The sequence below is a fragment of the Salvelinus sp. IW2-2015 genome, linkage group LG18 (assembly GCF_002910315.2).
Source record: "Salvelinus sp. IW2-2015 linkage group LG18, ASM291031v2, whole genome shotgun sequence".
NCBI classification, from domain to species: domain Eukaryota; kingdom Metazoa; phylum Chordata; class Actinopteri; order Salmoniformes; family Salmonidae; genus Salvelinus; species Salvelinus sp. IW2-2015.
Window position 1 is genome coordinate 38050127 of NC_036858.1, and position 25030 is coordinate 38075156.

At 39.7% G+C, this 25030-nt stretch overlaps 1 protein-coding gene across 1 annotated transcript; it reads left to right on the forward strand.

Annotated features, from left to right (window-relative positions):
• Positions 1-217: 217 nt before the first annotated feature.
• Positions 218-11912, forward strand: LOC111977923 (prokineticin receptor 2-like). The gene is made up of 2 exons (XM_024007699.1): positions 218-687; positions 11201-11912. Exons 1-2 carry the CDS (start codon positions 218-220, stop codon positions 11910-11912), a joined length of 1182 nt encoding a protein of 393 aa, XP_023863467.1.
• The last annotated feature ends 13118 nt before the right edge of the window (positions 11913-25030 follow it).

The window sequence follows — 25030 nt, forward strand, 5'->3', positions numbered from 1 at the left end:
GTGTTCCAGGTGAAGATGTTCTCTTTACTGTCTGAGTGACAAGTGGGATCTTCTCTTCACTCCAAAAGACCCTCCATCATCGATCCTGCATGGTTCCTGCAAGACACTTACACCATGACCCAAACACCGTATGAAATGATTCCTGGAAGACACTGACATAACTTATAAAAAGGACACAAATAAAGACAAGAAACCCAAAACTTCTTGGGAATTCACAATGGGAGATCCCAACATCAGCCACTTAGCGGATGTATATACTGAGACCCGTGACCACATGCTGGGAGGAAGCGAGCTTGACCCATTGACGGATAACTACGACATGGACTATGGTGTTCCCGACAACGAGATGCCCGACACCACGCAGGGCACAGCCTTCTTCGTCGCCACCATCGTCATCACCGTGGTGCTCATTTGCATTATGCTCGTCTGCGGTGTTGGCAACTTCCTGTTTATAGCTACTTTGGCACGGTACAAGAAGCTGCGTAACATCACTAACCTACTCATAGCTAACCTTGCAATATCAGACTTCATAGTGTCAGTGGTGTGTTGCCCGTTCCTGGTGGATTACTATGTGGTGAAGCAGCTGTCCTGGGACCATGGCCTGGTGCTGTGTGCCTCAGTCAACTACATCAGGACTGTGTCTCTCTACGTGTCCACTAACGCACTGCTGGCAATTGCTGCAGACAGGTGGGTGCCTCATCCCCTTTTATTGGTGTCTTTCAATGACAGGCGTGTTTGTGTGTGTGTGTGTGTATGTCCAGTAATTGCCTTGACCAGTTTTATTTTGTTGAGGCCATCTTGACCCCTTGGTACATAAGTCAGCCTTATAGTAATCAATAAGGAACTCAGCAGGGTCTATCATCAAAGTCAGTGTCAATATCTCTAAATTGTCCCCTGTACGTGTCTTCCTTCCTTTGTCGCACTGACCTGAAAAAGAAATAGGTTTGTTTGGTTGAGTTTCTTATATATTGCTTCCACCTGTCAAATCATTTCAAAGCAAACAAAAAAAAGAGGAACAAAGTATACTATTGGGGAACATCTTTAATAAAAGATCAGCCTGCTGTATAGAAGAGAATCGACTACTCTAAGGCGGGATTCAACAGCTGTTTCTTCATTCACTCATCGAAAAGACCTGTCTCTCATCTTTTACATGCTTGAAAAACATTTTTTAAATCAAAACTGTATCAATAATTAGAGAAGAAGTTCATCACAGTTCTGGATATGAGTAGTTAACTTTCTTCATGCCAATGGCTTGTGTATGTATTCATTGTCTTTTACATGTGCTGGCTACAGTAGTGGTTCTGCTGGTTGAGGTGTTCAAGTCTATAAAGAACGAAAACAGCAGATAACCCTAAGTGGCACACCACGTAAATTCAACGTGGAAATGTTGGTAATATTTGGTAAAGACTGTGATCAATGAGGGTTCAACCTTTATTCACCTAGGTTTGTTTGTTGAATTCCCAATGGGATATCACCCCCAAATAAATCAGATTTTTGGTTTAGTTGTCATCTAAATGTGTTATCATTGTGCTTTCAACCATTTTAAAACACAACAAAGTTCACATGGGAATACAATGTCAGATATTTTGTATTTATACAACAACTTCATGTAACACTGTGCTTAATCTGAGATACATAGTGCAAGTGATCAATGCTGTTTGAGATTCTGCACAGATTAGTATACCAATTGTGAAGATCTTCACAGAACTGCGATCTTTGCATGCTATCTATGGTTATAGTTACAGTAGGCTAACTTCAAAATGTGGCCATGGATGTGTGACTCATTTTAAGGTTGAATAAATATTGTTACATTAGTTTGTAAATAGCCTTAACTTTAATTAATTTCCTGTATTACAAAAGTAATATTGAATTGTGTCTGGTTGTCAAAGCAACCAAATATCAACATTTAAAGGAAGTCTAATGCTTGGATAGTTTCATCTGAGCCACTGGCTTCATCCTATTTTTGGTTTAGTTGGAGATGGGAATCCAACATATAATTTGTTTAACTTGTCAACAAGTTAAAAGGCTTTTTAAAAATGTAACTAGGCAAGTCAGTTAATTAGGCTAGGGGGCAGTATTTTGATGTTTGAATGAAAAACGTGCCCAAAGTAAACTGCCTATTTCTCAGGCCCAGAAGCTAGAATATGCATATAATTGGCAGATTAGGATAGAAAACACTCTAAAGTTTCCAAAACTGTCAAAACATTGTCTGTGAGTATAACAGAACTGATATGGCAGGCGAAAACCTGAGGAAAAACCATCCAGGAAGTGCTGTTTTTCTGAAACTACTCTTTTCCATTGCAAGCCTATCCTCCATTTAAAGGGATATCAACCAGATTCCTTTCCCTATGGCTTCCACAAGGTGTGAACAGTCTTTAGACATAGTTTCAGGCTTTTATTCTGAAAAATTAGCGCGAATGATCACATCGCGTCAGTGGATAGCCAGATGTCCTCAGATTTGTGCATGCGCTCACGCCGGGAGCGAGACCTTTTCTTTCTCTCTTCTATTGAAAAGGCTACCATCCGGTTGAAATATTATCGATTATTTATTGTAAAAACAACCTGAGGATTGATTATAAAAAACTTTTGACATGTTTCTACGAACTTTACGGATACTATTTGGAATTTTCGTCTGCCCTTCGTGACCGCACGAGACTGTGGATTACTGAACAAAACGTGCCAACCAAATGGAGGTTTTTGGATATAAAGAGAATCTTTATCGAACAAAGCGAACATTTATTGTGTAACTGGGAGTCTCGTGAGTGCAAACATACGAAGATTATCAAAGGTAAGTGATTACTTTGATTGCTTTTCTGACTTTCGTGACCAATCTACTTTGCTGCTAGCTGTTTGTAATGTTTTGTCTGCTGAGAGCTGTCCTCACATAATCGCATGGTTTGCTTTCACCATAAAGCCTTTTTGAAATCTGACACGCCGGCTGGATTAACCTCTAACGAGTCACAACCCCGGATCCGGGATCCCCCCCATCAAAAAAGCTGACTAGCATAGCCTAGCCTAAAGCCACAGGGATATCATATAATGAAATGTTCATGAAATCACAAGTCCAAGACACCAAATGAAAGATACAGATCTTGTGAATCCAGCCATCATTTCCGATTTTTTTAATGTTTTACAGGGAAGACACAATATGTAAATCTATTAGCTAACCATGATAGCAAAAGACACAACTTTTTTTTCTCCACCATTTTTTTCCTGCATGGGCAGCTATCACAATTTCGACTAAATAAAGATATATATAGCCACTAACCAAGAAACAACTTCATAAGATGACAGTCTGTACATATTTATGGTATAGCAATTGTTTTTTTAGAAAAATTTGCATATTTCAGGTATAAATCACAGTTCTACATTGCAGCTGCAATCTGAAATAGCGTTGGAAGCAGCCGGAATAATACAGAGACCGCGTCAATTACCAAAATACTCATCTAAAACATTTCTGAAAAATACACAGCATACAGCAAATGAAAGCCCAACATCTTGTGAATCCAGCCATCATTTCTGATTTTTAAAATGTTTTACAGGGAAGACACAATATGTAAATCTATTAGCTAACCACGTTAGCAAAAGACACCACTTTTTTACTCCACCAGTTTTTTACTCCATCAGTAGCTATCACTAATTCGACTAAATAAAGATATATATCGCACTAACCAAAGAAACACTTCATAAGATGACAGTCGATAACATATTTATGGTATAGCATATTTTTTAGAAAAATGTGCATTTTTCAGGTATAAATCACAGTTTACCATTGCAGCCACTATCACAAAACTCACCCAAAGCGACTAGATAACTAACGAGAGCAACGTGTATTACCTAATTACTCATTCTAAAACATTCTCAAATCATGAAAAGATTCAGTCTGTACAGGTTGAATGAAGCATGATAGCCAACATCTTGTGAGCAGTGGCCAGACAATATTTCCGAGATTTTTTCGTCCTAAGTGTTTTAAGCGAACACAATATAGATTGCCGTTATAAGTTATCATGAGGCTTCCGCCACATTGATTCACCTGCCAGCCCGGTAATGTGTTCGACAAAAAGCCGCGATAGACGACGCTGTAGTCACGCCGGACCAGATGGAATATGAGTGGGTATGTGTTGGGTTTTTGTTTTCAGGGGGCTGAACTTGCTTTCTCAGAATTCTTCAGATGACAGTCGTCTGGTATAATCATGAATTACACATGCATATAGCTTTGTGTGTTCGAAAATGTGCATATTTAGCATCACTAAATGTGGTTTAGGCCTATGTATTGTTGCGGGGTAGTCATAGACATGGGCAATGTGCCGTCATTTGTTTCCTCTGGCCGGGCCATCTTGGAATGTTAGTTTACGAATTATTATTTATCGATTAGATTGACTAAAAAATACGGGTTGGACAGCTAATTAAGATGCATTGGTATTATGCAACGCTGATTAGATTTTTAAAATTAACGTACTGACATACAGTGTCGCGTTACAGCCAGACTAGTGCCGCAATATTGGCCGAAAATGTTTACATTTCTCCACATAAATAAGGTATAAATCATAAATAGTTCTACTTTTGGACGAGCTCCATCAGATCTTGGGCAGTGTCCTGTTGTCCAAAGAATCGTTGCTTCTTGTGTAAAACGTCCACTCAACTTCGGAACTAGCAGCTAACATTCAGCTCACTGGCACACGCACATGGTCCATCCTCAAACGAATACTACGAAAATTCCGAAATAGCAATATACTCGCATAAACTTGATATAAAATCGGTTTTCAAATAACTCTTTATGTTTTCTAACACCTATAGAGATATAATTTACAGACGGACATATCTAAGGCGCGATAACTGAGCGTTTCAAAATGCTATCCTGGGTCTTGCGTTGCGTAATGGCGAAGTCGAAAAGAGAGCGCACCTCGTTCCTTGCCCTTTATAAGCTCTGAGATACGTAGAAAACACCATTCCACTTCTCATTGTACTGACATCCAGGGGAAGGCGTGTGCAGTTTCATTCGATCCATAGGGAAAACACACAGAGTTTTAAAACTGATCTGAGATCAGAGCTAGTTTCAGACCTTCACATGTTCGTCATGATTGTCACTGTAGAAGAGTGTCTGGCTTCATCTGCCACAGACATTTATTCAACGGTTTTAGAAACTAGAGATTGTTTTCTATCCAATAATAATAATAATATGCATATTGTACGAGCAAGAATTGAGTACGAGGCAGTTTAATTTGGAGACGCAAAATGTCGAAAATGTCAAAATGTCGAAGTTGAAACAGCACCCCCTGTAGTGACAATAAGTTAACAACAAGTTAGGCTGTGTTTTGGTGTATTGCACTTGTGATTTCATATTTTTAGTAATTTAATTTGAATTTGGCGCTCTGCAATTCACCGGATGTAGACGAAAATGATCCCGCTAAAGGGATCTGAGCGGCAAGAGGTTTTAAGAACACATTCTTATTTAAAATGACAGCCTAGTAACAGTGCAGGGGGAGAAGGACAGATTTACCTTGTCAGCTCAGGGATTCGATCTAGCAACCTTTCGGTTACTGGCCCAATGCTCTAACCACTAGGCTAACTGCCGCCCCAATATTTACTCTATTGCAAAAGTGATACTGAATTGTGTTTGGTTGTCAACACAACCAAATATCACACTTGAAGGAGATTTATCTTTTGTGCCACTGTCTGGCTTTAATTCCAGTTTTTCTACAAATTAGTCATTGATATGTTGGATTCACATTTCCATCTCAACCAAGAATCAAAGTTAAAGAATAGGACTACATAAATTCAAACTTTATTTAAAGTGCATTTCAAGTTTGATTTGATTGGATTTAGTCATATTCTTAAACTTTGAGGTTTGCTTGAGAATCCAACATGTCAATTATTAATTTGTAGACACATTTGAACAGGACTAAATCTAACCAAACTTTAAATGCACTTTAAATAAAGTGTACGAAAGTACAGCAAAATCTCTTTAACTTCAGTTGATAACGCATTGTCCATTTGATGAAACAATTCAGAATTCTACAGCTATGTTACTGATTCAAGGCCCATGGCTTTGACTGCAGCACCCTCAGCACCCATACTTCCCACAGCTATGAGTCCATGCAACTTAATATGTGAATTGTTAACCCTTTAGACCCAAATAGAATAAAAAACTGCTGCTGTAGATTACTGAGAATTTTCAAGATAAAGCTCATGTTTTACTAAAGTATGTGGACACCTGCTTGTCAAACATCTCATTCCAAAATCAAGGGCATTAATATAGAGTTGGTCCCCCCTTTGCTGCCATAACAGCCTCCACTCGTCTGGGAAGGCTCTCCACTAGATGTTGAAACATTGCTGTGGGGACTTGCTTCCATTCAGCCACAAGAGCATTAGTGAGGTCGGGCACTGATGTTGGGCAGTTAGGCCTGGCTCACAGTCGGCATACCAATTCATCCCAAAGGTGTTCAATGGGGTTGAGGTCAGGGTTCTGGGCAGGCCAGTCACGTTCTTCCACACCGATCTCTACAAACCATTTCTGTATGGACCTCGCAGTGTGCACTATCATGCTGAAACAGGAAAGGGCCTTCCTCAAACTGTTGCCACAAAGTTGGAAGCACAGAATTGCTGTAACGTTAAGATTTTCCAAGGGGCCTAGCCCAGAACATGAAAAACAGCCCCAGACCATTATTCCGCCTCCACCAAACTTTACAGTGGGCACTATGCATTCGGGCAGGTAGCGTTCTCCTGACATTCACCAAACCCAGATTCGTACGTCGGACTGTCAGATGGTGAAGCATCATTCATCACTCCAGAAAACACGTTTCCACTGCGGCGAGCTTTACACCAATCCAGTCAATGTTTGGCATTGCACGCGTTGATCAAATGTACCAAGTATAATATATTATACTTAATAATATTACTTAAATATAAATATTTTTTTAATTATCCAAAATTTGAGCAGAGGACAATTTTCAGAAAGTATTTCAAAAGCCACACAAAGTAGGATATCTGATTGTTACAGAAGTAAGAGGAATATTTAGAACCTACAGGCTACTTATTTCATCCCAAGGACTGTTGAATTGGTTTCTGATTAGAAGAAACATTCTGTGAACACTTATGAGGAAATCTCACATTTATCCTAATGGACATGACTGCGCTGAATTCTCAGAAGCCCTGTCCAGCCTACTCGGCCCACCCTCTGTGAGTATCCATAAAAACGACATAACTTGTAAACAGACGTGACATCAAGTTTCTTTGAGATGTGGCCACAGCATGAGGAACAAATGACCTAACTCTCCTTGGAAACCAAACACCGATTGAGAAAAACCTATCCTACTCATACCGAAGCAATCATCCCAGAGGTGGTCCTGCAGGAATGCACTGTTTGCATTTGAGACGGACTGAGTTCGCAATCCATCCCGGCTGGGAGCAGAGGAAGAATTCACTGCATGGAAGAGCTCACATAGACTTTACTTTCCTGGACTGAGAACTGAGAGGGAGCGAGAGAGAGTCTTGGACAACACGCTTTTTTTCATCTCCATCCTATCCTAACGGTATCCTACCTGGCAAGCAACATCAATGTACAAATAAAATACCCAATTGAAATATTAATTTCCTCTGAAAGTGGCGCTTTGTGTGTGTAAAGTGGAGAAAGTCATTGAGTGTTGTAAGATGGCAGGTTAAATTTACAAACCCATGGTCAATATTGTCCCAGCACTGTCCACATCAGATGCTAATCGATTGCCTAGTTCATGTCTATTCCTGGTTGGGGAATTCTAGTGTTCACGGTTGCGAAAGGCTATGTTGACGTACTCCGCTCACATTTTCTCTTTCAATAAATAAGATAATACCATTCTCGAAGGTCCTGTAAATGTGTTCTGTTGTACCCCATTGTACCCTATTAATATTGTGTTGTTAATAAGTCTATTGACGCACCCGTGAATCAATCTAAGTAGCGTAATGAAAAAATCCCCATCAAACTCTGTCAGCTAGAAATATTTGTTTTGCAGACCATGAAACATCCCAAAAATTGGTCTTCTCACAAAAACATCTGTAGCGTTCGAAAGGTTTGGGCTATGGTTTGGGCTACCACTGTGAAAAAGGGAGACTCTCATGATGTTCTCCGTTTTGTGTCACAGGACTCATCTGAAGGTAACCCATACAAATGAAAGGAAGTATGGATAGTTTTGTGCCAACAAAAGTAGGGGGTTAAATATTTCCTGAGCTTTCTTATATCTCCTAGATAAGACAGACACTTGAAAACCTTAAACCTAATGATTCTTTTTTTTTATGTCTTTTTAAAATAATTTATGCATGTGTTATTCAATGCGTTTCTATGGGTAGTAAAGGCCAAATTAAATATTTGATCAAATTCCAAATCCAATATGACCATCTTAAAACAATTCCATATGTAATCTTAGTTGAAAGCCCCCCCCCCCCAATTACTTAGTCTAGTAAATACAACTTTGAAATGTATTATTTGTGGCATGGAATTGTTTTATGATGGTTACACTATGGATAATTTTTCTATTTATACATTGGAGATGCTTACCATACAACATTGACAAAGCTTGAATAATTTTTTAAAGAATAATGTGCAAATATTGTACAATCCAGGTGTGCCAAGCTTTTATAGACTTACCTAGAAAAACGCACAGCTTTAATCGCTGCCAAATGTGATTTTAACATGTATTGACTCAGGGGTGTGAATACATTTGTAATTGACAAAAAAATCTAAAAACATGTTTTCACTTTGTCTTTATGGGGTTTTGTGTGTAGATAGTGAGGACACATTATTCTTTTTGAATTCAGGCTGTAACACAACAAAAGCTTGAATAAGTCAAGGGTTATGAATACTTTCTGAAGGCACTGTATATACAGTGTATTGTTACGTTACGGCCTTATTTAAAATTTGATTAACTTCTTTGGGACTGGGGGGCAGGACTGAGTAGCTTGGATAAAAAGGTGCCCAGAGTAAACTGCCTGCTACTCAGTCCTAAAAGCTAGAATATGCATATAATTAGTAGATTTGGATAGAAAACACTCTGACGTTTCGAAAACTGTTTGAATGATGTCTGAGTATAACAGAACTCATATGGCAGGCAAAAACCTGAGAAAAATCCAACCAGGAAGTGGGAAATCTGAGGTTTGTAGTTTTTCAAGTCATTGCCTATCGAATATACAGTGTCTATGGGGTCATATTGCACTTCCTAAGGCTTCCACTAGATGTCAACAGTCTTTAGAACCTTGTTTGATGCTTCTACTGTGAAGGATGAGGGAATAAGAGCTGATTGAGTCAGGGGTCTGGCAGAATGCCACGAGCTCAGTCTTGCTCGCTCCCATCAGAGTTAGCTGCGTTCCATTGCATTTCTACAGACAAAGGAATTCTCCGGTTGAAACATTATTGAAGATTTATGATAAAAACATCCTAAAGATTGATTCTATACTTCGTTTGACATGTTTCTACGAACTGTAATATTACTTTTTGTCTGAACTTTCGCCTGGACTTGCCCACGCCTCCTGAGTTTGGATTTGTGAACTAAACGCGCGAACAAAAAGGAGGTATTTGGACATAAATTATGGACTTTATCGAATAAAACAAACATTTATTGTGGAACTGGGATTCCTGGGAGTGCATTCTGATGAAGATCATCAAAGGTAAGTGAATATTTATAATGCTATTTCTGACTTCTGTTGACTCCACAACATCTGTATGACTTGTTTTTGTGTCTGAGCGCCGTACTCAGATTATTACATGGTGTGCTTTTTCCGAAAAGTTTTTTTGAAATCTGACACAGCGGTTGCATTAAGGAGAAGTTTATCTATAATTCAATGCATAACAATTGTATCCCTCAGCAATGTTTATTATGAGTATTTATGTAAATTGATGTGGCTCTCTGCAAAATCACCGGATGTTTTGGAGGCAAAACATTACTGAACATAACGCGCCAATGTAAACTCAGATTTTTGGATATAAATATGAACTTTATTGAGCAAAACATACATGTATTGTGTAACATGAAGTCCTATGAGTGTCATCTGATGAAGATCAAAGGTTAGTGATAAATTTGATCTCTATTTCTGCTTTTTGTGAATCCTCTCTTTGGCTGGAAAAATGGCTGTGTTATTCTGTGAATAGGCACTCACCTAACATAATCGTTTGGTTTGCTTTCGTCATAAAGCCTTTTTGAAATCGGACACTGTGGCTGGATTTACAACAAGTGTATCTTTAAAATGGTGTAAAACACATGTATGTTTGAGGAATTTTAATTATGGGATTTCTGTTGTTTTGAATTTGGCGCCCTGCAGCTTCACTGGCTGTTGAAGAGGTGGGATGCTACCGTCCCACGTACCCTAGAGAGGTTAACACTTTCATATAGTTTTGTGTATGTCCCTAACAGGGTGGAAATATCTCATGGTCCATGTGTGAACAATCCACCTACAATTATTAGGATTTAAGAGCCTGAGCTTGACCAATGTGTTTTTCTTAAAGTCAAACATGTAATTCTTCTGATAGAATACTAAAAACATGACATATATCTAGTTTTCCCCTAAAAGTTATGAGGTCCAATAGGCACCGGATAGGAGTGGCCCAGCTCTGTTCACCATGGGCAGTGCAGCCAGGGATAGCACATTAGGGAGCGATACCACTTTATTATTTTCATGTCTATTACAAGGAGACACCCACATCAGCTATGCAGGTGTCGGTTATCGTTGGTTAACACTTGATCTGACTGAATCTAGGCGTTAGCCCCGCTATGACTATGAGAAGGTTGCGATATTATTTTTTTTTTTTATTCTCATGGCCCAGGCTTAAGTTTTTCCTGGACGATAGAGTGGAGAATTGTTGAGGATCATACTGGAATTAGGAAGGTTTGATTATACCATCAAATGAGCATTTATCTTATTTACCCTGGGTGATTTACCCTGGCTGATTTACCCTATACGCTTGGGAGAGCATGGAAAACTGTTAATAATTTTTCATTCATATTTTTGTTGAAGTGTCATCATCCTCCAAGAGCAGCTCTACTGTTTGTAGACGCCATTAGGATTGGTTTCATGCACCTACGTTAAATTGTAAAGGAAGCGACAGTATACTTTTTCATTTGCATGTAGCCTAATGCAAATCTAAACTGACTATGTCTCTCCCCTTGATTCAAGTAGTGGCCACATACATTTGTTTACTTTTTATGTACATTAACACACCCTCCTCTGTCCTCAGGTACATGGCCATCGTCCATCCTCTGAGGCCCCGTATGAAGTACCAGACAGCCTACTGTCTGATTACTGGTGTGTGGATTGTACCCATCCTCATCTCCATCCCTTCTGCCTTCTTTGCCTCTGAGACCATGTACCCTCACGGTGGTGCCAGCGCCTCTCACAACACCCACAAGACCTTCTGTGCCCAAATCTGGCCCGTGGACCAGCAGGCCTACTACCGCTCCTACTTCCTGTTTATCTTTGCCCTGGAGTTCCTCGGGCCCGTTTTTGTCATGGCACTATGTTATACACAGATTTCCCGTGAGCTCTGGTTCAAGAACGTCCCGGGCTTCCAGACGGAGCAGATCCGGAAGAGGATGCGTGGTCGGCGTAAGACAGTCATGGTCCTGATCGCGATCCTGACGGCATACATTCTGTGCTGGGCACCATATTATGGCTTCACCATCCTACGCGACTTCCACCCGACACTCATCTCCCGCCAGAGGAACTCCCTGGTGGCCTTCTACATCATTGAGTGCATCGCCATGAGCAACAGCATGATCAATACCTTCTGCTTTGTCAGCGTCAAGAACAACACAGTCAAGTATCTGAAGAGGAATGTGCTGCTGTGCTGGAGATCCACCTATGCGCCCCGTAAGACGGTTGACGTGATCGACATCCAGACATTCTCCATGCCTGTAACCGAGGAAGTCGAATGCATTCATTTGAGGTGAACGGGGAGATGTCATTTTGAAACATTCATACATGCTTTTTGGATGTTCGTGTTGCATCTGAAACTTGAGGCAGGGTTAGGGTTAGGGTTTGGAGTTCCACAGTTGTTATTATGATGTCTCTTTCATGGAGATGTCTTTGAGTTGGTGTGTTCCTGTGTTTTGGCACAGCAGCACTTCAAAGAAGCTAATGTAAATATTGTTTTATGATATCACCACATGTCCTAATATCTTGGTACAATAAGGGATTAAGGGAAATTGACCATCTTTTTTTTCTGTCAACCAAGTACGTGAGAAATTCTGTATTCCGTCAACTCATTTGTTTAGATTTTTTCAAGTCCGACATACAATCACCGGGACTTTATTCGGTACACACATCTGGTACCTGGTCGGACCTGAATTCTTCGGGCATTCTCCACGGTGTCAGAAATGTTCCACAGGGATGTTGGTCCATGCAGACGCGATGGCATCACACAGTTGCTGCAGATTGGACGGCAGTACATTCATGCTGTGAACAGCCCGTTTCATCTCACCCGAAAGATTCTCCATTGGAGTGAGGTCTGGGGACTGTGTAGGCCACTCAAGTAAACTGAACTCGCTGTCATGTTCCATACAAGGTTTTTCCACTCTTCAATTGTCCAGTGTTGGTGATCGCGTGCCTACTGGAGCCACTTCTTGTTTTTAGCTGATTGGAGTGGTACCTGGTGTGGTCGTCTGCTGCAATAGCCCATCCGTAACAAGGATCGCCGAGTTGTGCGTTCCAAGATGCTGTTCTGCACACCATTGTTGTACTGTGCCGTTATTTGTCTGTTTGTGGCCCGCCTGTTAGCTTGCACGATTCTTGCAATTCTCCTTCGACGTCTCTTATCAACAAGCTGTTTTCGCCCACAAGACTGCTGCTGACTGGATGTTTTTTGTTTGCAAATTATGGTGGAAAATAAGTATTTGGTCAATAACAAAAGTTTATCTCAATACTTTGTTATATACCCTTTGTTGGCAATGACAGAGGTCAAACGTTTTCTGTAAGTCTTCACAAGGTTTTCACACACTGTTGCTGTATTTTGGCCCATTCCTCATGCGATTCCTCTAGAGCAGTGATGTTTGGGGGCTGTTCTGGGCACACGGACATTCAACTCCCTCCAAAGATTTTCTATGGGGTTGAGATCTGGAGACTGGCTAGGCCACTCCAGGACCTTGAAATGCTTCTTACGAAGCTCCTTCGTTGCCCGGGCGGGTGTGTTTGGGATCATTGTCATGCTGAAAGACCCAGCCACATTTCATCTTCAATGCCTTGCTGATGGAAGGAGGTTTTCACTCAAAATCTCACGATACATGGCCCCATTCATTCTTTCCTTTACACGGATCAGTCGTCCTGGTCCCTTTGCAGAAAAACAGCCCCAAAGCATGTGTTTCCACCCCCATGCTTGACAGTAGGTATGGTGTCTTTGGATGCAACTCAGCATTCTTTGTCCTCCAAACACGACGAGTTGAGTTTTACCAAAAGTTCTATTTTGGTTTCGTCTGACCATATGACATTCTCCCAATCTTTCTTCTGGATCATCCAAATGCTCTCTAGCAAACTTCAGACAGGCCTGGACATGTACTGGCTTAAAGCGGGGAACACGTCTGGCACTGAGGATTTGAGTCCCTGGCGGCCGTAGTGTGTTATGATGGTAGGCTTTGTTACTTTGTCCCAGCTCTCTGCAGGTCATTCACTAGGTCCCCGTGTGGTCTGGGATTTTTGCTCACCGGTCTTGTGATCATTTGACCCCCGGGGTGAGATCTTGCGTGGAGCCCCAGATCGAGGGAGATTATCAGTGGTCTTGTATGTCTTCCATTTCCTAATAATTGCTCCAACAGTTGATTTCTTCAAACCAAGCTGCTTACCTATTGCAGATTCAGTCTTCCCAGCCTGGTGCAGGTCTACAATTTTGTTTCTGGTGTCCTTTGACAGCTCTTTGGTCTTGGCCATAGTGGAGTTTGGAGTGTGACTGTTTGAGATTGTGGACAGGTGTCTTTTATACTGATAACAAGTTCAAACAGGTGCCATTAATACAGATAACGAGTGGAGGACAGGAGCCTCTTAAAGAAGAAGTTACAGGTCTGTGAGAGCCAGAAATCTTGCTTGTTTGTAGGTGACCAAATACTTATTTTCCACCATAATTTGCAAATAAATTCATAAAAAATCCTACAATGTGATTTTCTGGAATTTCTCATCTTTTTAAGTGGGAGAACTTGCACAATTGGTGACTGACTAAATACTTTTTTGCCCCACTGTATATACGGACTCATTATGCAACTAAAACGGGCTCATGTCAAATAGTCTCCAACACAGCAAACTAAAGTATATCAACATATCAACTTTCCCACATTAAAGTTTATGAAATGCTGTGCCCTTAAGCAGAATTTAAATTGTACAGACTTTTAACTTGGGATGGGCACTCTCGAATGTCTGAATACCAACTACTGAGAAGTGCGTAGGAAAGGCGTGCATACGAAAGGCGTAATTTCCTAGGTCGGAATCGAGCCCAGAGTTTACTATACACCGGAAAAAAATCATAAAATGAATGCTGTAATGTATTTTCTGTGCTGGCGCTGTACAAGGCAACAACAAACAATTGTACTGTACATGTGTGTACTTAAAAGGGGCAATCTGCAATTGAAACAATAACAAAGCAAACCTTGCCACTGGTTTGGTAAACAGCTGAGTCATGGGGCTTGAGAAATGAAAGCATTATCAAATTCATAGATGGATGCAACGACTGACCATCCAGGATATCAACATTTTATTTTTAACAATATTTTGAGGCTATACAGTGTTTGTTTACAATTAAATTGTTACAAACAAGGTAGGAAAACCAGATTTCGGGTTTCTGATGGGGTACGACCATTGAAATAAGCTCATTAAGCATTTATAAGTTATATTCATGAATCAAAGGGTATAAATTATGAATTTAAAAGTCCAAAATGGATGTGTCAATTTTCAGATTGACCCTTTAAATGCCGCAAGTCATGGGGAGATAAAAAGAAGAACGTGTACATTATTGATGTAATTGTTTCTTCTTCTACACACAAAAAATGACATGTATATAAAAATATATAGATTTCTATTGTATGTCCGATTTGAATGTACAAAAGCAGCTTCTATAAAGGTTGTTCTATTAATATTTCACCCATTTATGATGTACAGTTGAAGTCGGAAGTTTACATACACCTTAGCCAAATACATTTAAACTCAGTTTTTCACAATTCCTGACATTTAATCCTGAAAAAATTGCCTGTTTTAGGTCATTTAGGATCACCACTTTATTTTAAGAATGTGAAATGTCAGAATAATAGCAGAGATAATTATTTATTTCAGCTTTAATTTCATTTATCTCATTCCCAGAGGGTCAGAAGTTTACATACACTCAATTAGTATTTTGTAGCATTGCCTTTAAATTGTTTAACTTGGGTCAAACGTTTTGGGTAGGCTTCCACAAGCTTCCAACAATAAGTTGAGTGAATTTTGGCCCATTCCTCCTGACAGAGCTGGTGTAACTGAGTCAGGTTTGAAGGCCTCCTTGCTCGCACACGCTTTTTCAGGACTGCCCACAAATTTTCTAAAGAATTGAGGTCAGGGCCTTGTGATGACCACTCCAATAACTTGACTTTGTTGTCCTTAAGCCATTTTGCACCAAATTTGGAAGTATGCTTGGGGTCATTGTCCATTTGGAAGACCCATTTGCAACCAAGCTTGAACTTCCTGACTAATGTCTTGAAATGTTGCTTCAATATAGCCACTTAATTTTCTTCCCTCATGATGCCATCTGTTTTGTGAAGTGCACCAGGCCCTTCTGCAGAAAAGCATCCCCACAACATGATGCTGCCACCCCCGTGCTTCACGGTTGGAATGGTGTTCTTCGGCTTGCAAGCGTCCCCTTTTTCCTTCAATCAGAACGATGGTCATTATGACCAAACAGTTCTATTTTTGTTTCATCAGACCTACGATCTTTGTCCCCATGTGCAACTGTAAACTGTAGTCTGGCTTTTTTAGGGTGGTTTTGGAGTAGTGGCTTCTTCCTTGCTGAGCGGACTTTCAGGTTATGTCGATATAGGACTCGTTTTACTGTGGATATAGATACTTTTGTACCTGTTTCCTCCAGCATCTTCACAAGGTCCTTTGCTGTTGTTCTGGGATTGATTTGCACTTTTCGCACCAAAGTACGTTCATCTCTAGGAGACAGAACGTGTCTTCTTCCTGAGCGGTATGACGGCTGTGTGGTCCCATGGTGTTTATACTTGCGTACTATTGTTTGTACAGATGATACATCTGGTACATTCAGGCGTGGTACATTCAGGCGTTTGGAAATTGCTCCCAAGGATGAACCAGACTTGTGGAGGTCTACAATATATTTTCTGAGGTCTTGGCTGATTTCTTTTGATTTTCCCATGATGTCAAGCAGAGAGGCACTGAGTTTGAAGGTAGGCCTTGAAATACATCCACAGGTACACATCCAATTGACTCAAATTATGTCAATTAGCCTATCAGAAGCTTCTAAAGCCGTCACATAATTTTCTGGAATTTTCCAAGCTGTTTAAAGGCACAGTCAACTTAGTGTATGTAAACTTCTGACCCACTGGAATTGTGATACAGTGAATTATAAGTGAAATAATCTGTTTGTAAACAATTGTTGGAACAATTACTTGTGTCATGCACAAAGTAGATGTTCTAACCGACTTACCAAAACTATAGTTTGTTTACAAGAGATTTGTGGAGTGGTTGAAAAACGAGTTTTAATGACTCCAACCTAAGTGTATGTAAACTTCTGACTTTAACTGTATATGTACAGTGAGTGCCATTTGCACTGTTCTATGATTTGAACTTGCTGTAAATCTGTACATTTTGCTGTATTGTCTAGGGTTAGATCTAAATCTGTGAAGAAGTTATCTTGGTTACATTTTATTTGGATTGTCCCATACAGGTAATCTACAGATGGTTATACTATCAACAAAGTTGTTGCAAATGCTTGCTATTAGAATAAAGGTTCGCGTAAGGCTTAAGGTTAGGATAAGGGTTAAGGCTAGGGCTATGGTTAGTGGATAATTAGTTGAAATTGCTGTGAGCTCGAAGAAAGTCATCCCTTACCAACAGTCTGTCACTTGAACACCTATGGGTGTACTGCATTGAATATACAGTATTTCATTATTCCAATTTACAATACCTCTCGCATTACTTGCTATCAAATAACAGTCAATGGACCACAGAGCCTAGCTGTTTCCTTTGAAGAACAGGTGGAAGGTGACTCACAGCACAACCAGTTTTAATAGTTTTGGAAAACACAAGGGCATACCACTTGGAGGATAGAAACATTTGCTCATTTGAAAATGGGAAAATACCTCTGTTGTTATTTTGTTGTTGTGTTTTTGTTATAGGGAATATTTTGTTTTCTTGTCTGTGAGTGCATGTACAGTCAATAAAGCATGAGAGTAAAAAAGCAGTTTATAGACACGGCAGTAAATACAATCTAATAAAAATATCTGTCTAGTCCTAACCCGGAGTCTACACTGACCGGTGCACTATAGCCAATCAGAGCTGGGCTCCCGAGAGGCGCAGAGGTCTAAGGCACTGCATTTCAGTGCAAGAAGCGTCACTATATTACCTGGTTTGAATCCAGGCTGTATCACATCCGGCTGTGATTGGGAGTCCCATAGATCGTCGCACAGCTGGCCCAGGGTCGTCTGGGTTTGGCCAGAGTTGGCCGTCACTGTAAATAAAAAGTTGTTCTTAACTTACTTGCCTAGTTAAGTAAAGGTTAAATGAAAAACAAAAAATGTTAAATTAAAAGAGCTACAGTAGGCCTTTATACAAACAAGCCCTTTGCCACACGGGCCTGCAATCATTCACTTTGAACTGGACTGTGTGTTTACAGGCAGTTGCAACAGCGTGACTTTAGATCATTATAAAGCATTCATCAAAAGCCACAAAGTACACCTGAAAGGATTTCTGCAAATATGTAAACACCACAGGAATCCTATTACATTTGGGAACTTTACAGTCCTATTATTCAAACCATGAAAAGGTAGGCTCTCTCTCCCTCACTTATGCATATCAACAACAGGAAGATCAATATATATACACATATACATACATACACATACATACATACATACATACATACATACATACATACATACATACATACATACATACATACATACATACATACATACATACATACATACATACATACATACATACATACATACATACATACATACATACATATAACAAAGGAAAATAATATTAACCCTGTCAAACTTTTTTAGCTAGTTGGCCGTCAAAATTGCACTGATAAACAATGGGGAATTGTAGCCTACCCGTCCTTCTGCAGCTTGCCTGCCAATGTATGCATGTTCCAACCAAGCACCCAAGCTAACCGGCTAAAGTTGGCTAGCTTGCTAGCTAGCTAACGTTACTTCCAGACACAAATGAGAGAACACCTCACTCTGACCATTTTAGACACCATAGCAGAGCTGGTTCGGCTATTTACATAATATCTTAAGTGTTCGTGACTAATTAGTCTTTTGTTTGCCTACGTTTACTGACATTGGTCATATTCAGCGGGTGTTGCATATTCGTAAATGCATTAGTTATTCTGCACTCTGGCACAATCAGACGAGAGTGCTCTGAAATCGGGAGTAGATAGCCAGAGTGAATTTGCAAACACAAGAGAAATGATAACTGGATAACAGTCATTCAAGTTATTGCTAGCTAACCAAGTGACATCAGCATCTCTAGCTGTAGCCACAGAAAAATTATATGAGGTGAAAAAGTCAGTCACTCACCCACTCCTCCAATGGCATCACATGACTTCCTCCTAGCAGCTAGCTAACGTTAGGCTCTGTGTTTTTAGTTTGCTACATAAATAGATACACTATCCTATTAGCCACGTTATGACTGACTTGTGATCATTGCCATTGCTAGTTTGATTGCATTGACATTCCCAGCCTTAGTTACATGTGTGGGTGTTTGCCGAAAATATTGAGTCCTTGAAACTGAAACAGTGCATCCCGAATGGAAGCAGCAAACATTGTACCAGGCCAGCTGTGATTTACAAGCTGATAGCAATATGTTTTGGACTACCAAGAAATGTATTTGTGAATTATATTAATCATGCATTGAACTGCCTCCTTCTGTTCTGCCAACAATGCCTTAGTGTACATCATGGAATGTTCAGTCAAATATAACCTATTTTTAAAACTTCTTATGAAGTTGGGAATTTGTACTGTCTGTTAGTTTCATATTTGCAAAGTAGTTAAAATGCTGTGAGTTCCACGTTAAGGACATGAGCAATGTTTACAATTCAGAGGGTTTCAATACAGAGTTGACAGTGAACAGTGGGCTGTTTATGACCCAAATACCAATTGTATGAATCATACGGATATTTAGATACTGTGTCCATGTGTGTCTTAATGTTAAATAATGCAATATTTGATTCACATTTCTTCACCGCAATATCCAGTCTTACATACTGATACTCTCTCTTAATTTGACCCTGCTTCTCACAGCAGGATAATTATGTGGGTTAAAAAAAAATTGTAGGAGTTGATGCATTTTTTGTTAGGGAAAACTTTTAAAGTCTAAATTACAAACTTTAGAAGCAATTTGAAACCTTGAATACACTACATTTGTCATTTGCTGCTGACCGATAGCAGACCTGTAGCTATAATGTATTTCTTATCAAGTACAGCATAATTAAAATTCATTACTTCATATTCTGTAGCTCTGTAACTTTGACAGGGGAGGACATGCTCTTTTTCATTGAAAAAAAAATGGACTTGGTAAAAAGTATATATAAAAAAGACCAGCATAACTATCCTGGGCCCTTGTTTACCAAAAGCATCTAAAGGCTAAGTTAATCGTTAAAACCTTCGTAAGAGCATCGTTAAATCTCTGAGCTGTTTCCCAAAAGCATGGTTAACGTTGCACTTAACGTTGCACTTGAAAGACCACTGGTAGAACACCTAACTGCGTCGTTAGATGCTTTTTTGCCCTCCTGCGTGACTTTATACACAGAAGATCCTGCTAAATATTGAAAAACATGGCTTACCCGTCAGAGCAAAGTTGACTAGAAATACAACTTTGACAATGTCTTTGCAATTGATACAAACAAGCAAAGTATAAAAAGATTCTTCAAATGAAACAACGATGACTGCTTTAAAATATAAACCTTTCATATTGAAATACATTTCATTTTCAATCAAGTTCTATTTTGCTATTTGTGGTCTACTGTCTGTAATTTGTCTCAATATATTTCATTATGTGTAGCCTAACATGTGCGCAATGATGTGCCAAATTGGTGATTTAGTGCATTTTCATTGGGTAAGCATTATAATAAGCCGTCTCAATATTTGCAGCCGTAGGTGGTAATAGTGTATCTCTCTAGGAGCCGATCCGTTAATTATTGTGAAATAATTATAATATTAAGGTAAGATTTGAATGGAGAAAGCTGATAAGAGAGCAGCGCTGCTTTTTTCCCATCCTATCAGTATCAACACATGCTCCAACGATGCACTTAACGAATGTTCTTTCTTTATGGTGTTTTGGGAAACATATGTTACATCTTTGGCCATTGCAGGAAAGATCTATCTTTAAAACACTCGTAAGCCTAAGTTTCATCACTATCAGGAAACTGGGCCCTGGGGGCTAAATGGGTATTTTTAAATGTATTAGTACACTGTAGGACTTCCTATATCCTGATTGGTTAGCACTGGAGCACAAGATTAACTGGTAAAACTCATGTCTATCATGCTGGGATGATTATGCACTGTCATCTGATCATCGTTACTCTGCATCAACCCACAGCAACAGGTTAGAAGGTCAGCTTGCACAGTACAGCTTCCTCATGAATACCAACAACCACTTATTCACCATAACCTGATGAATACATAATGCGGTCGTCGACCCATCTCTGCAGGTACTATAATTAACATCCATTTTTATATTACCTCATTTGGATGCTGAGTAAACAGTGACCTCAGCCCTCCATCCACAGTACCTGTCCCTTGTGTTTTTCAATTAGCTGCCGTGATGCTCCTCGTCAGTCTATGCGTGATTATTTAGAGTTCTGGCAACTAATGGTGCTTGTTCGGTATGCTAATTAACTACAGGACCTTGGTGTGAGACTGGGAGCTGTTTATTTGCCACTATCAGTTATTGCTGACATCAGTCTCCCTTTAGGTGGACTCTCATTTAGCTGCACAAGAGCTGAAGCTCACTGGTTTTGCTCCTCTCTCTCCATAAGAGCCCAGACATGAACTTCTCTAGGATAGGGGGCAGCATTTTCACGTTTGGATGAAAAGCACACCCAAATTCAACTGCCAGCTACTAATCCCCAGAAGATAAGATATGCATATTGTTAGTAGATTTGGATAGAAAACACCCTGACGTTTCTAAAGCTGTTTGAATCATGTCTGTGAGTATAACAGAACTTATTTAGCAGGCGAAACCCCGAGGACAAACCATTCAGATGTTTTATTTTTTTGAGGTCACTCTCTTTTCAATGGATTTTCATTGGGAATAGAGATTTCTAATTGACCTTCTTGCAGTTCCTACCGCTTCCACTGGATGTCAACAGTCTTTAGAAATTGGTTTCTCCTTTGTGTAATGAAGAAGTACGGCCATTTTGAATTGTTGTGTCCTGTTTGTTAGAGTGCATGACCAGAAGGCAAGCTACAGTTTGTTTTAATCCTGTATTGAACACAGATCATCCCGTCGTCAATTTTATCGATTATTTACGTTAAAAAATATCTAAAGTTGTATTACAAAAGTAGTTTGAAATGTTTTGGCAAAGTTTACAGGTAACTTTTGAGATATTTTGTAGTCACGTTTCACAAGTTGGAACCGGTGTTTTTCTGGATCAAACGCGCCAAATAAATMGACATTTTGAATATATATCGACGGAATTAATCGAACAAAAGGACCATTTGTGATGTTTATGGGACATATTGGAGTGCCAACAGCAGAAGCTCGTCAAAGGTAAGGCATGAATTATATTTTTATTTCTGTGTTTTGTGTCGCGCCTGCAGGGTTGAAATATGATTCTCTGTTTACAATGGTGCTATCCTCAGATAATAGCATCGTTTGCTTTCGCCGAAAAGCCTATTTGAATTCTGACATGTTGGCTGGATTCACAACCAGTGTAGCTTTAATTTGGTATCTTTCATGTGTGATTTCATGAAAGTTAGATTTTTATAGTAATTTATTTGAATATGGCGCTCTGAATTTTCTCTGGCTTTTGGCCAAGTGAGACAGTAGCGTCCCGCCTAAACTCAGATTTTTGGATATAAATATGAACTTTACCGAACAAAACATACATGTACTGTGTAACATGAAGTCCTATGAGTGTCATCTGATGAAGATCATCAAAGGTTAGTGATTAATTGTATCTCTATTTCTGCTTTTTGTTACTCCTCTCTTTGGCTGGAAAAATGGCTGTGTTTTTCTGTGGCTATGTACTGACCTAACATAATCGTTTGGTGTGCTTTCGCCGTAAATCCTTTTTGAAATCAGACATCTTGGCTGGATTCACAACAAGTGTAGCTTTAATTTGGTGTCTTTCATGTGTGATTTCATGAAAGTTAGATTTTTATAGTAATTTATTTGAATTTGGCGCTCTGCATTTTTACTGGCTTTTGGCCAAGTGGGACGTTAGCGTCCCACATATCCCAGAGAAGTTAACACCCATAGCACAGACACACATTGTTGTCTGTAATGCCAATTTTCACCAGTTTCTACAGCTTCAATATGGCACTTTCAATAAGTGGTTGTGTATCTAATCATTTACAGAAGCTACCCTTATCCTATTTGGCACAAATAAGCAAGGCGATTTAGACTGACAAAAAATGTCAAAAGAATAGTCTGTCTGTCTGTCTGTCTGTGCATGGCAGGTGTTCTAAAATTGTTCCTAAACTCCCTGTATCCATCACAGCTGTTGTCATTTTTTTTTATACGGTATGGCTACTCGAATATCACAGCTGTGTTGATTTTACCAGCATTAAAACTGTACGGAAATGTGGTTTATGTGGGGGAAATGGGCATACTGTACCTTCCGCTTCAAACCGTTGTGAAGCAACAAGTTGGTGAAATATATGTTTACAAGAGTAATAGGCACAAGTGAAACCAGGCATGTTGAGGGCACAGGTCGCCCGCTGCCTGATTAATCAAATGGTTGTGTGCATCTACACACTCGTAGCCTGCAGGTTTTCATGGCCAGATATATTCTGTGACAAAAAATTTAGCCTATATAGCTAATAGGCCTATATTTAGAACAATGACTATTTCAAGATAGGGAGAATCCGTCCATTAATATATTCACACAGCACCTCAGATTAGCTGGTTTGCGCATGCAGAAGTGGTCCTTGAGTTGCATCTCCTCCCACAGGCACTTGAGAAAAACCCATGCTTCATTGTTCATTCCTCCTGCAGCCATTGAATAGGCCTACAATTTACTTTCACTTGCCCACTGTAATGTACAATTAGCCTGCAGGTTAGGGTACGCAATCTAGTGGGCCGCTATAGATTTATAATGTGCTGCAAAATAGCTGCGTTGTGTCAAATTTGTAGAGCAGCATGACTTGGGACTTACACACACAAAGCCCCTGGTCTCCAGGATCCCAAAATAATACATTTTATTTATTGGGTGTGCTCACATAGCCTACTAGCCTTTAGTCTTTTGAAGGATAATTACCATCAGGGGGGAATGCTACTGTTAGTAAAGCACCATGGATAAGGTTGTTAATAGTTGCCATTATGCACAGACTTTTTTGCAAGGTGTTCTCCTAGGATATGCAGCAGTTTTTTTGTTTGTGCTCATAACACACAATGGCCGTTAGTATGCCTGTAGTCTGAAATTCCCAGGGGATACATGGTGTGTGTGTGTGCATGTGTGTGCGAGTTATAAGATCATTAGATTGATAAACGTGAGTGACGCCTGTTTGAACGAGTGTATTCGATCGATGGACATTTGTTTGTTTTGGCCCTACGCTTTTTTGAAATCTGACACAGCGGTTGCATTAAGGAGAGGTTTATCTAAAGTTCCATGAATAATACTTGTATCTTTTATCAATGTTTATTATGAGTATTTCTGTAAATTGATGTGGCTCTCTGCAAAATCACCGGATGTTTTGGAAGCAAAACATTACTGAACATAGCGCGGCAATGTAAACTGAGATTTTTGGATATAAATATGAACTTTATCGAACAGTTAATGCAACCGCTGTGTCAGATTTCAAAAAAGCTTTACGGAAAAAGCACACCATGCAATAATCTGAGGTCAGTGCTCAGGCACCAAAACAAGCCATACATATACCCGCCATGTTGTGGAGTCAACAGAAGTCAGAAATAGCATTATAAATATTCACTTACCTTTGATGATCTTCATCGGAATGCACTCCCAGGAATCCCAGTTCCACAATAAATGTTTGTTTTGTTCCATAAAGTCCATAATTTATGTCCAAATACCTCCTTTTTGATCACGCGTTTAGTTCACAAATCCAAACTCAGGAGGCGCGGGCAAGTCCAGGCGAAAGTTCAGACAAAAAGTTATATTACAGTTCATAGAAACATGTCAAACGATGTATAGAATCAATCTTTAGGATGTTTTTAACATAAATCTTCAATAATATTCCAACCGGACAATTTCTTTGTCTTTAGAAATGAAAAGGAACAGAGCTCACTCTTACGGGCGCACGCATGACTTAGCTCATGGCATTCTGCCAGACACCTGACTCAAACAGCTCTTATTCGCTTAAGCCGTAGGAAGTGCAACCGGACCAAATTTTACACGGTATATTGTATAAAGACTTGAAAACCTACAAACCTCAGATTTCCCACTTCCTGGTTGGATTTTTTCTCAGGTTTTTGCCTGCCATATGAGTTCTGTTATACTCACAAGACATCATTCAAACAGTTTTAGAAACTTCAGAGTGTTTTCTATCCAAACCTACTAATAATATGCATATCTTAGCTTCTGGGCCTGAGTAGCAGGCAGTTTACTCTAGGCACCTTATTCATCCAAGCTACTCAATACTGCCCCCCAGCCATAAGAAGTTAAAAAACCTTTCTCAAGATTAACTCA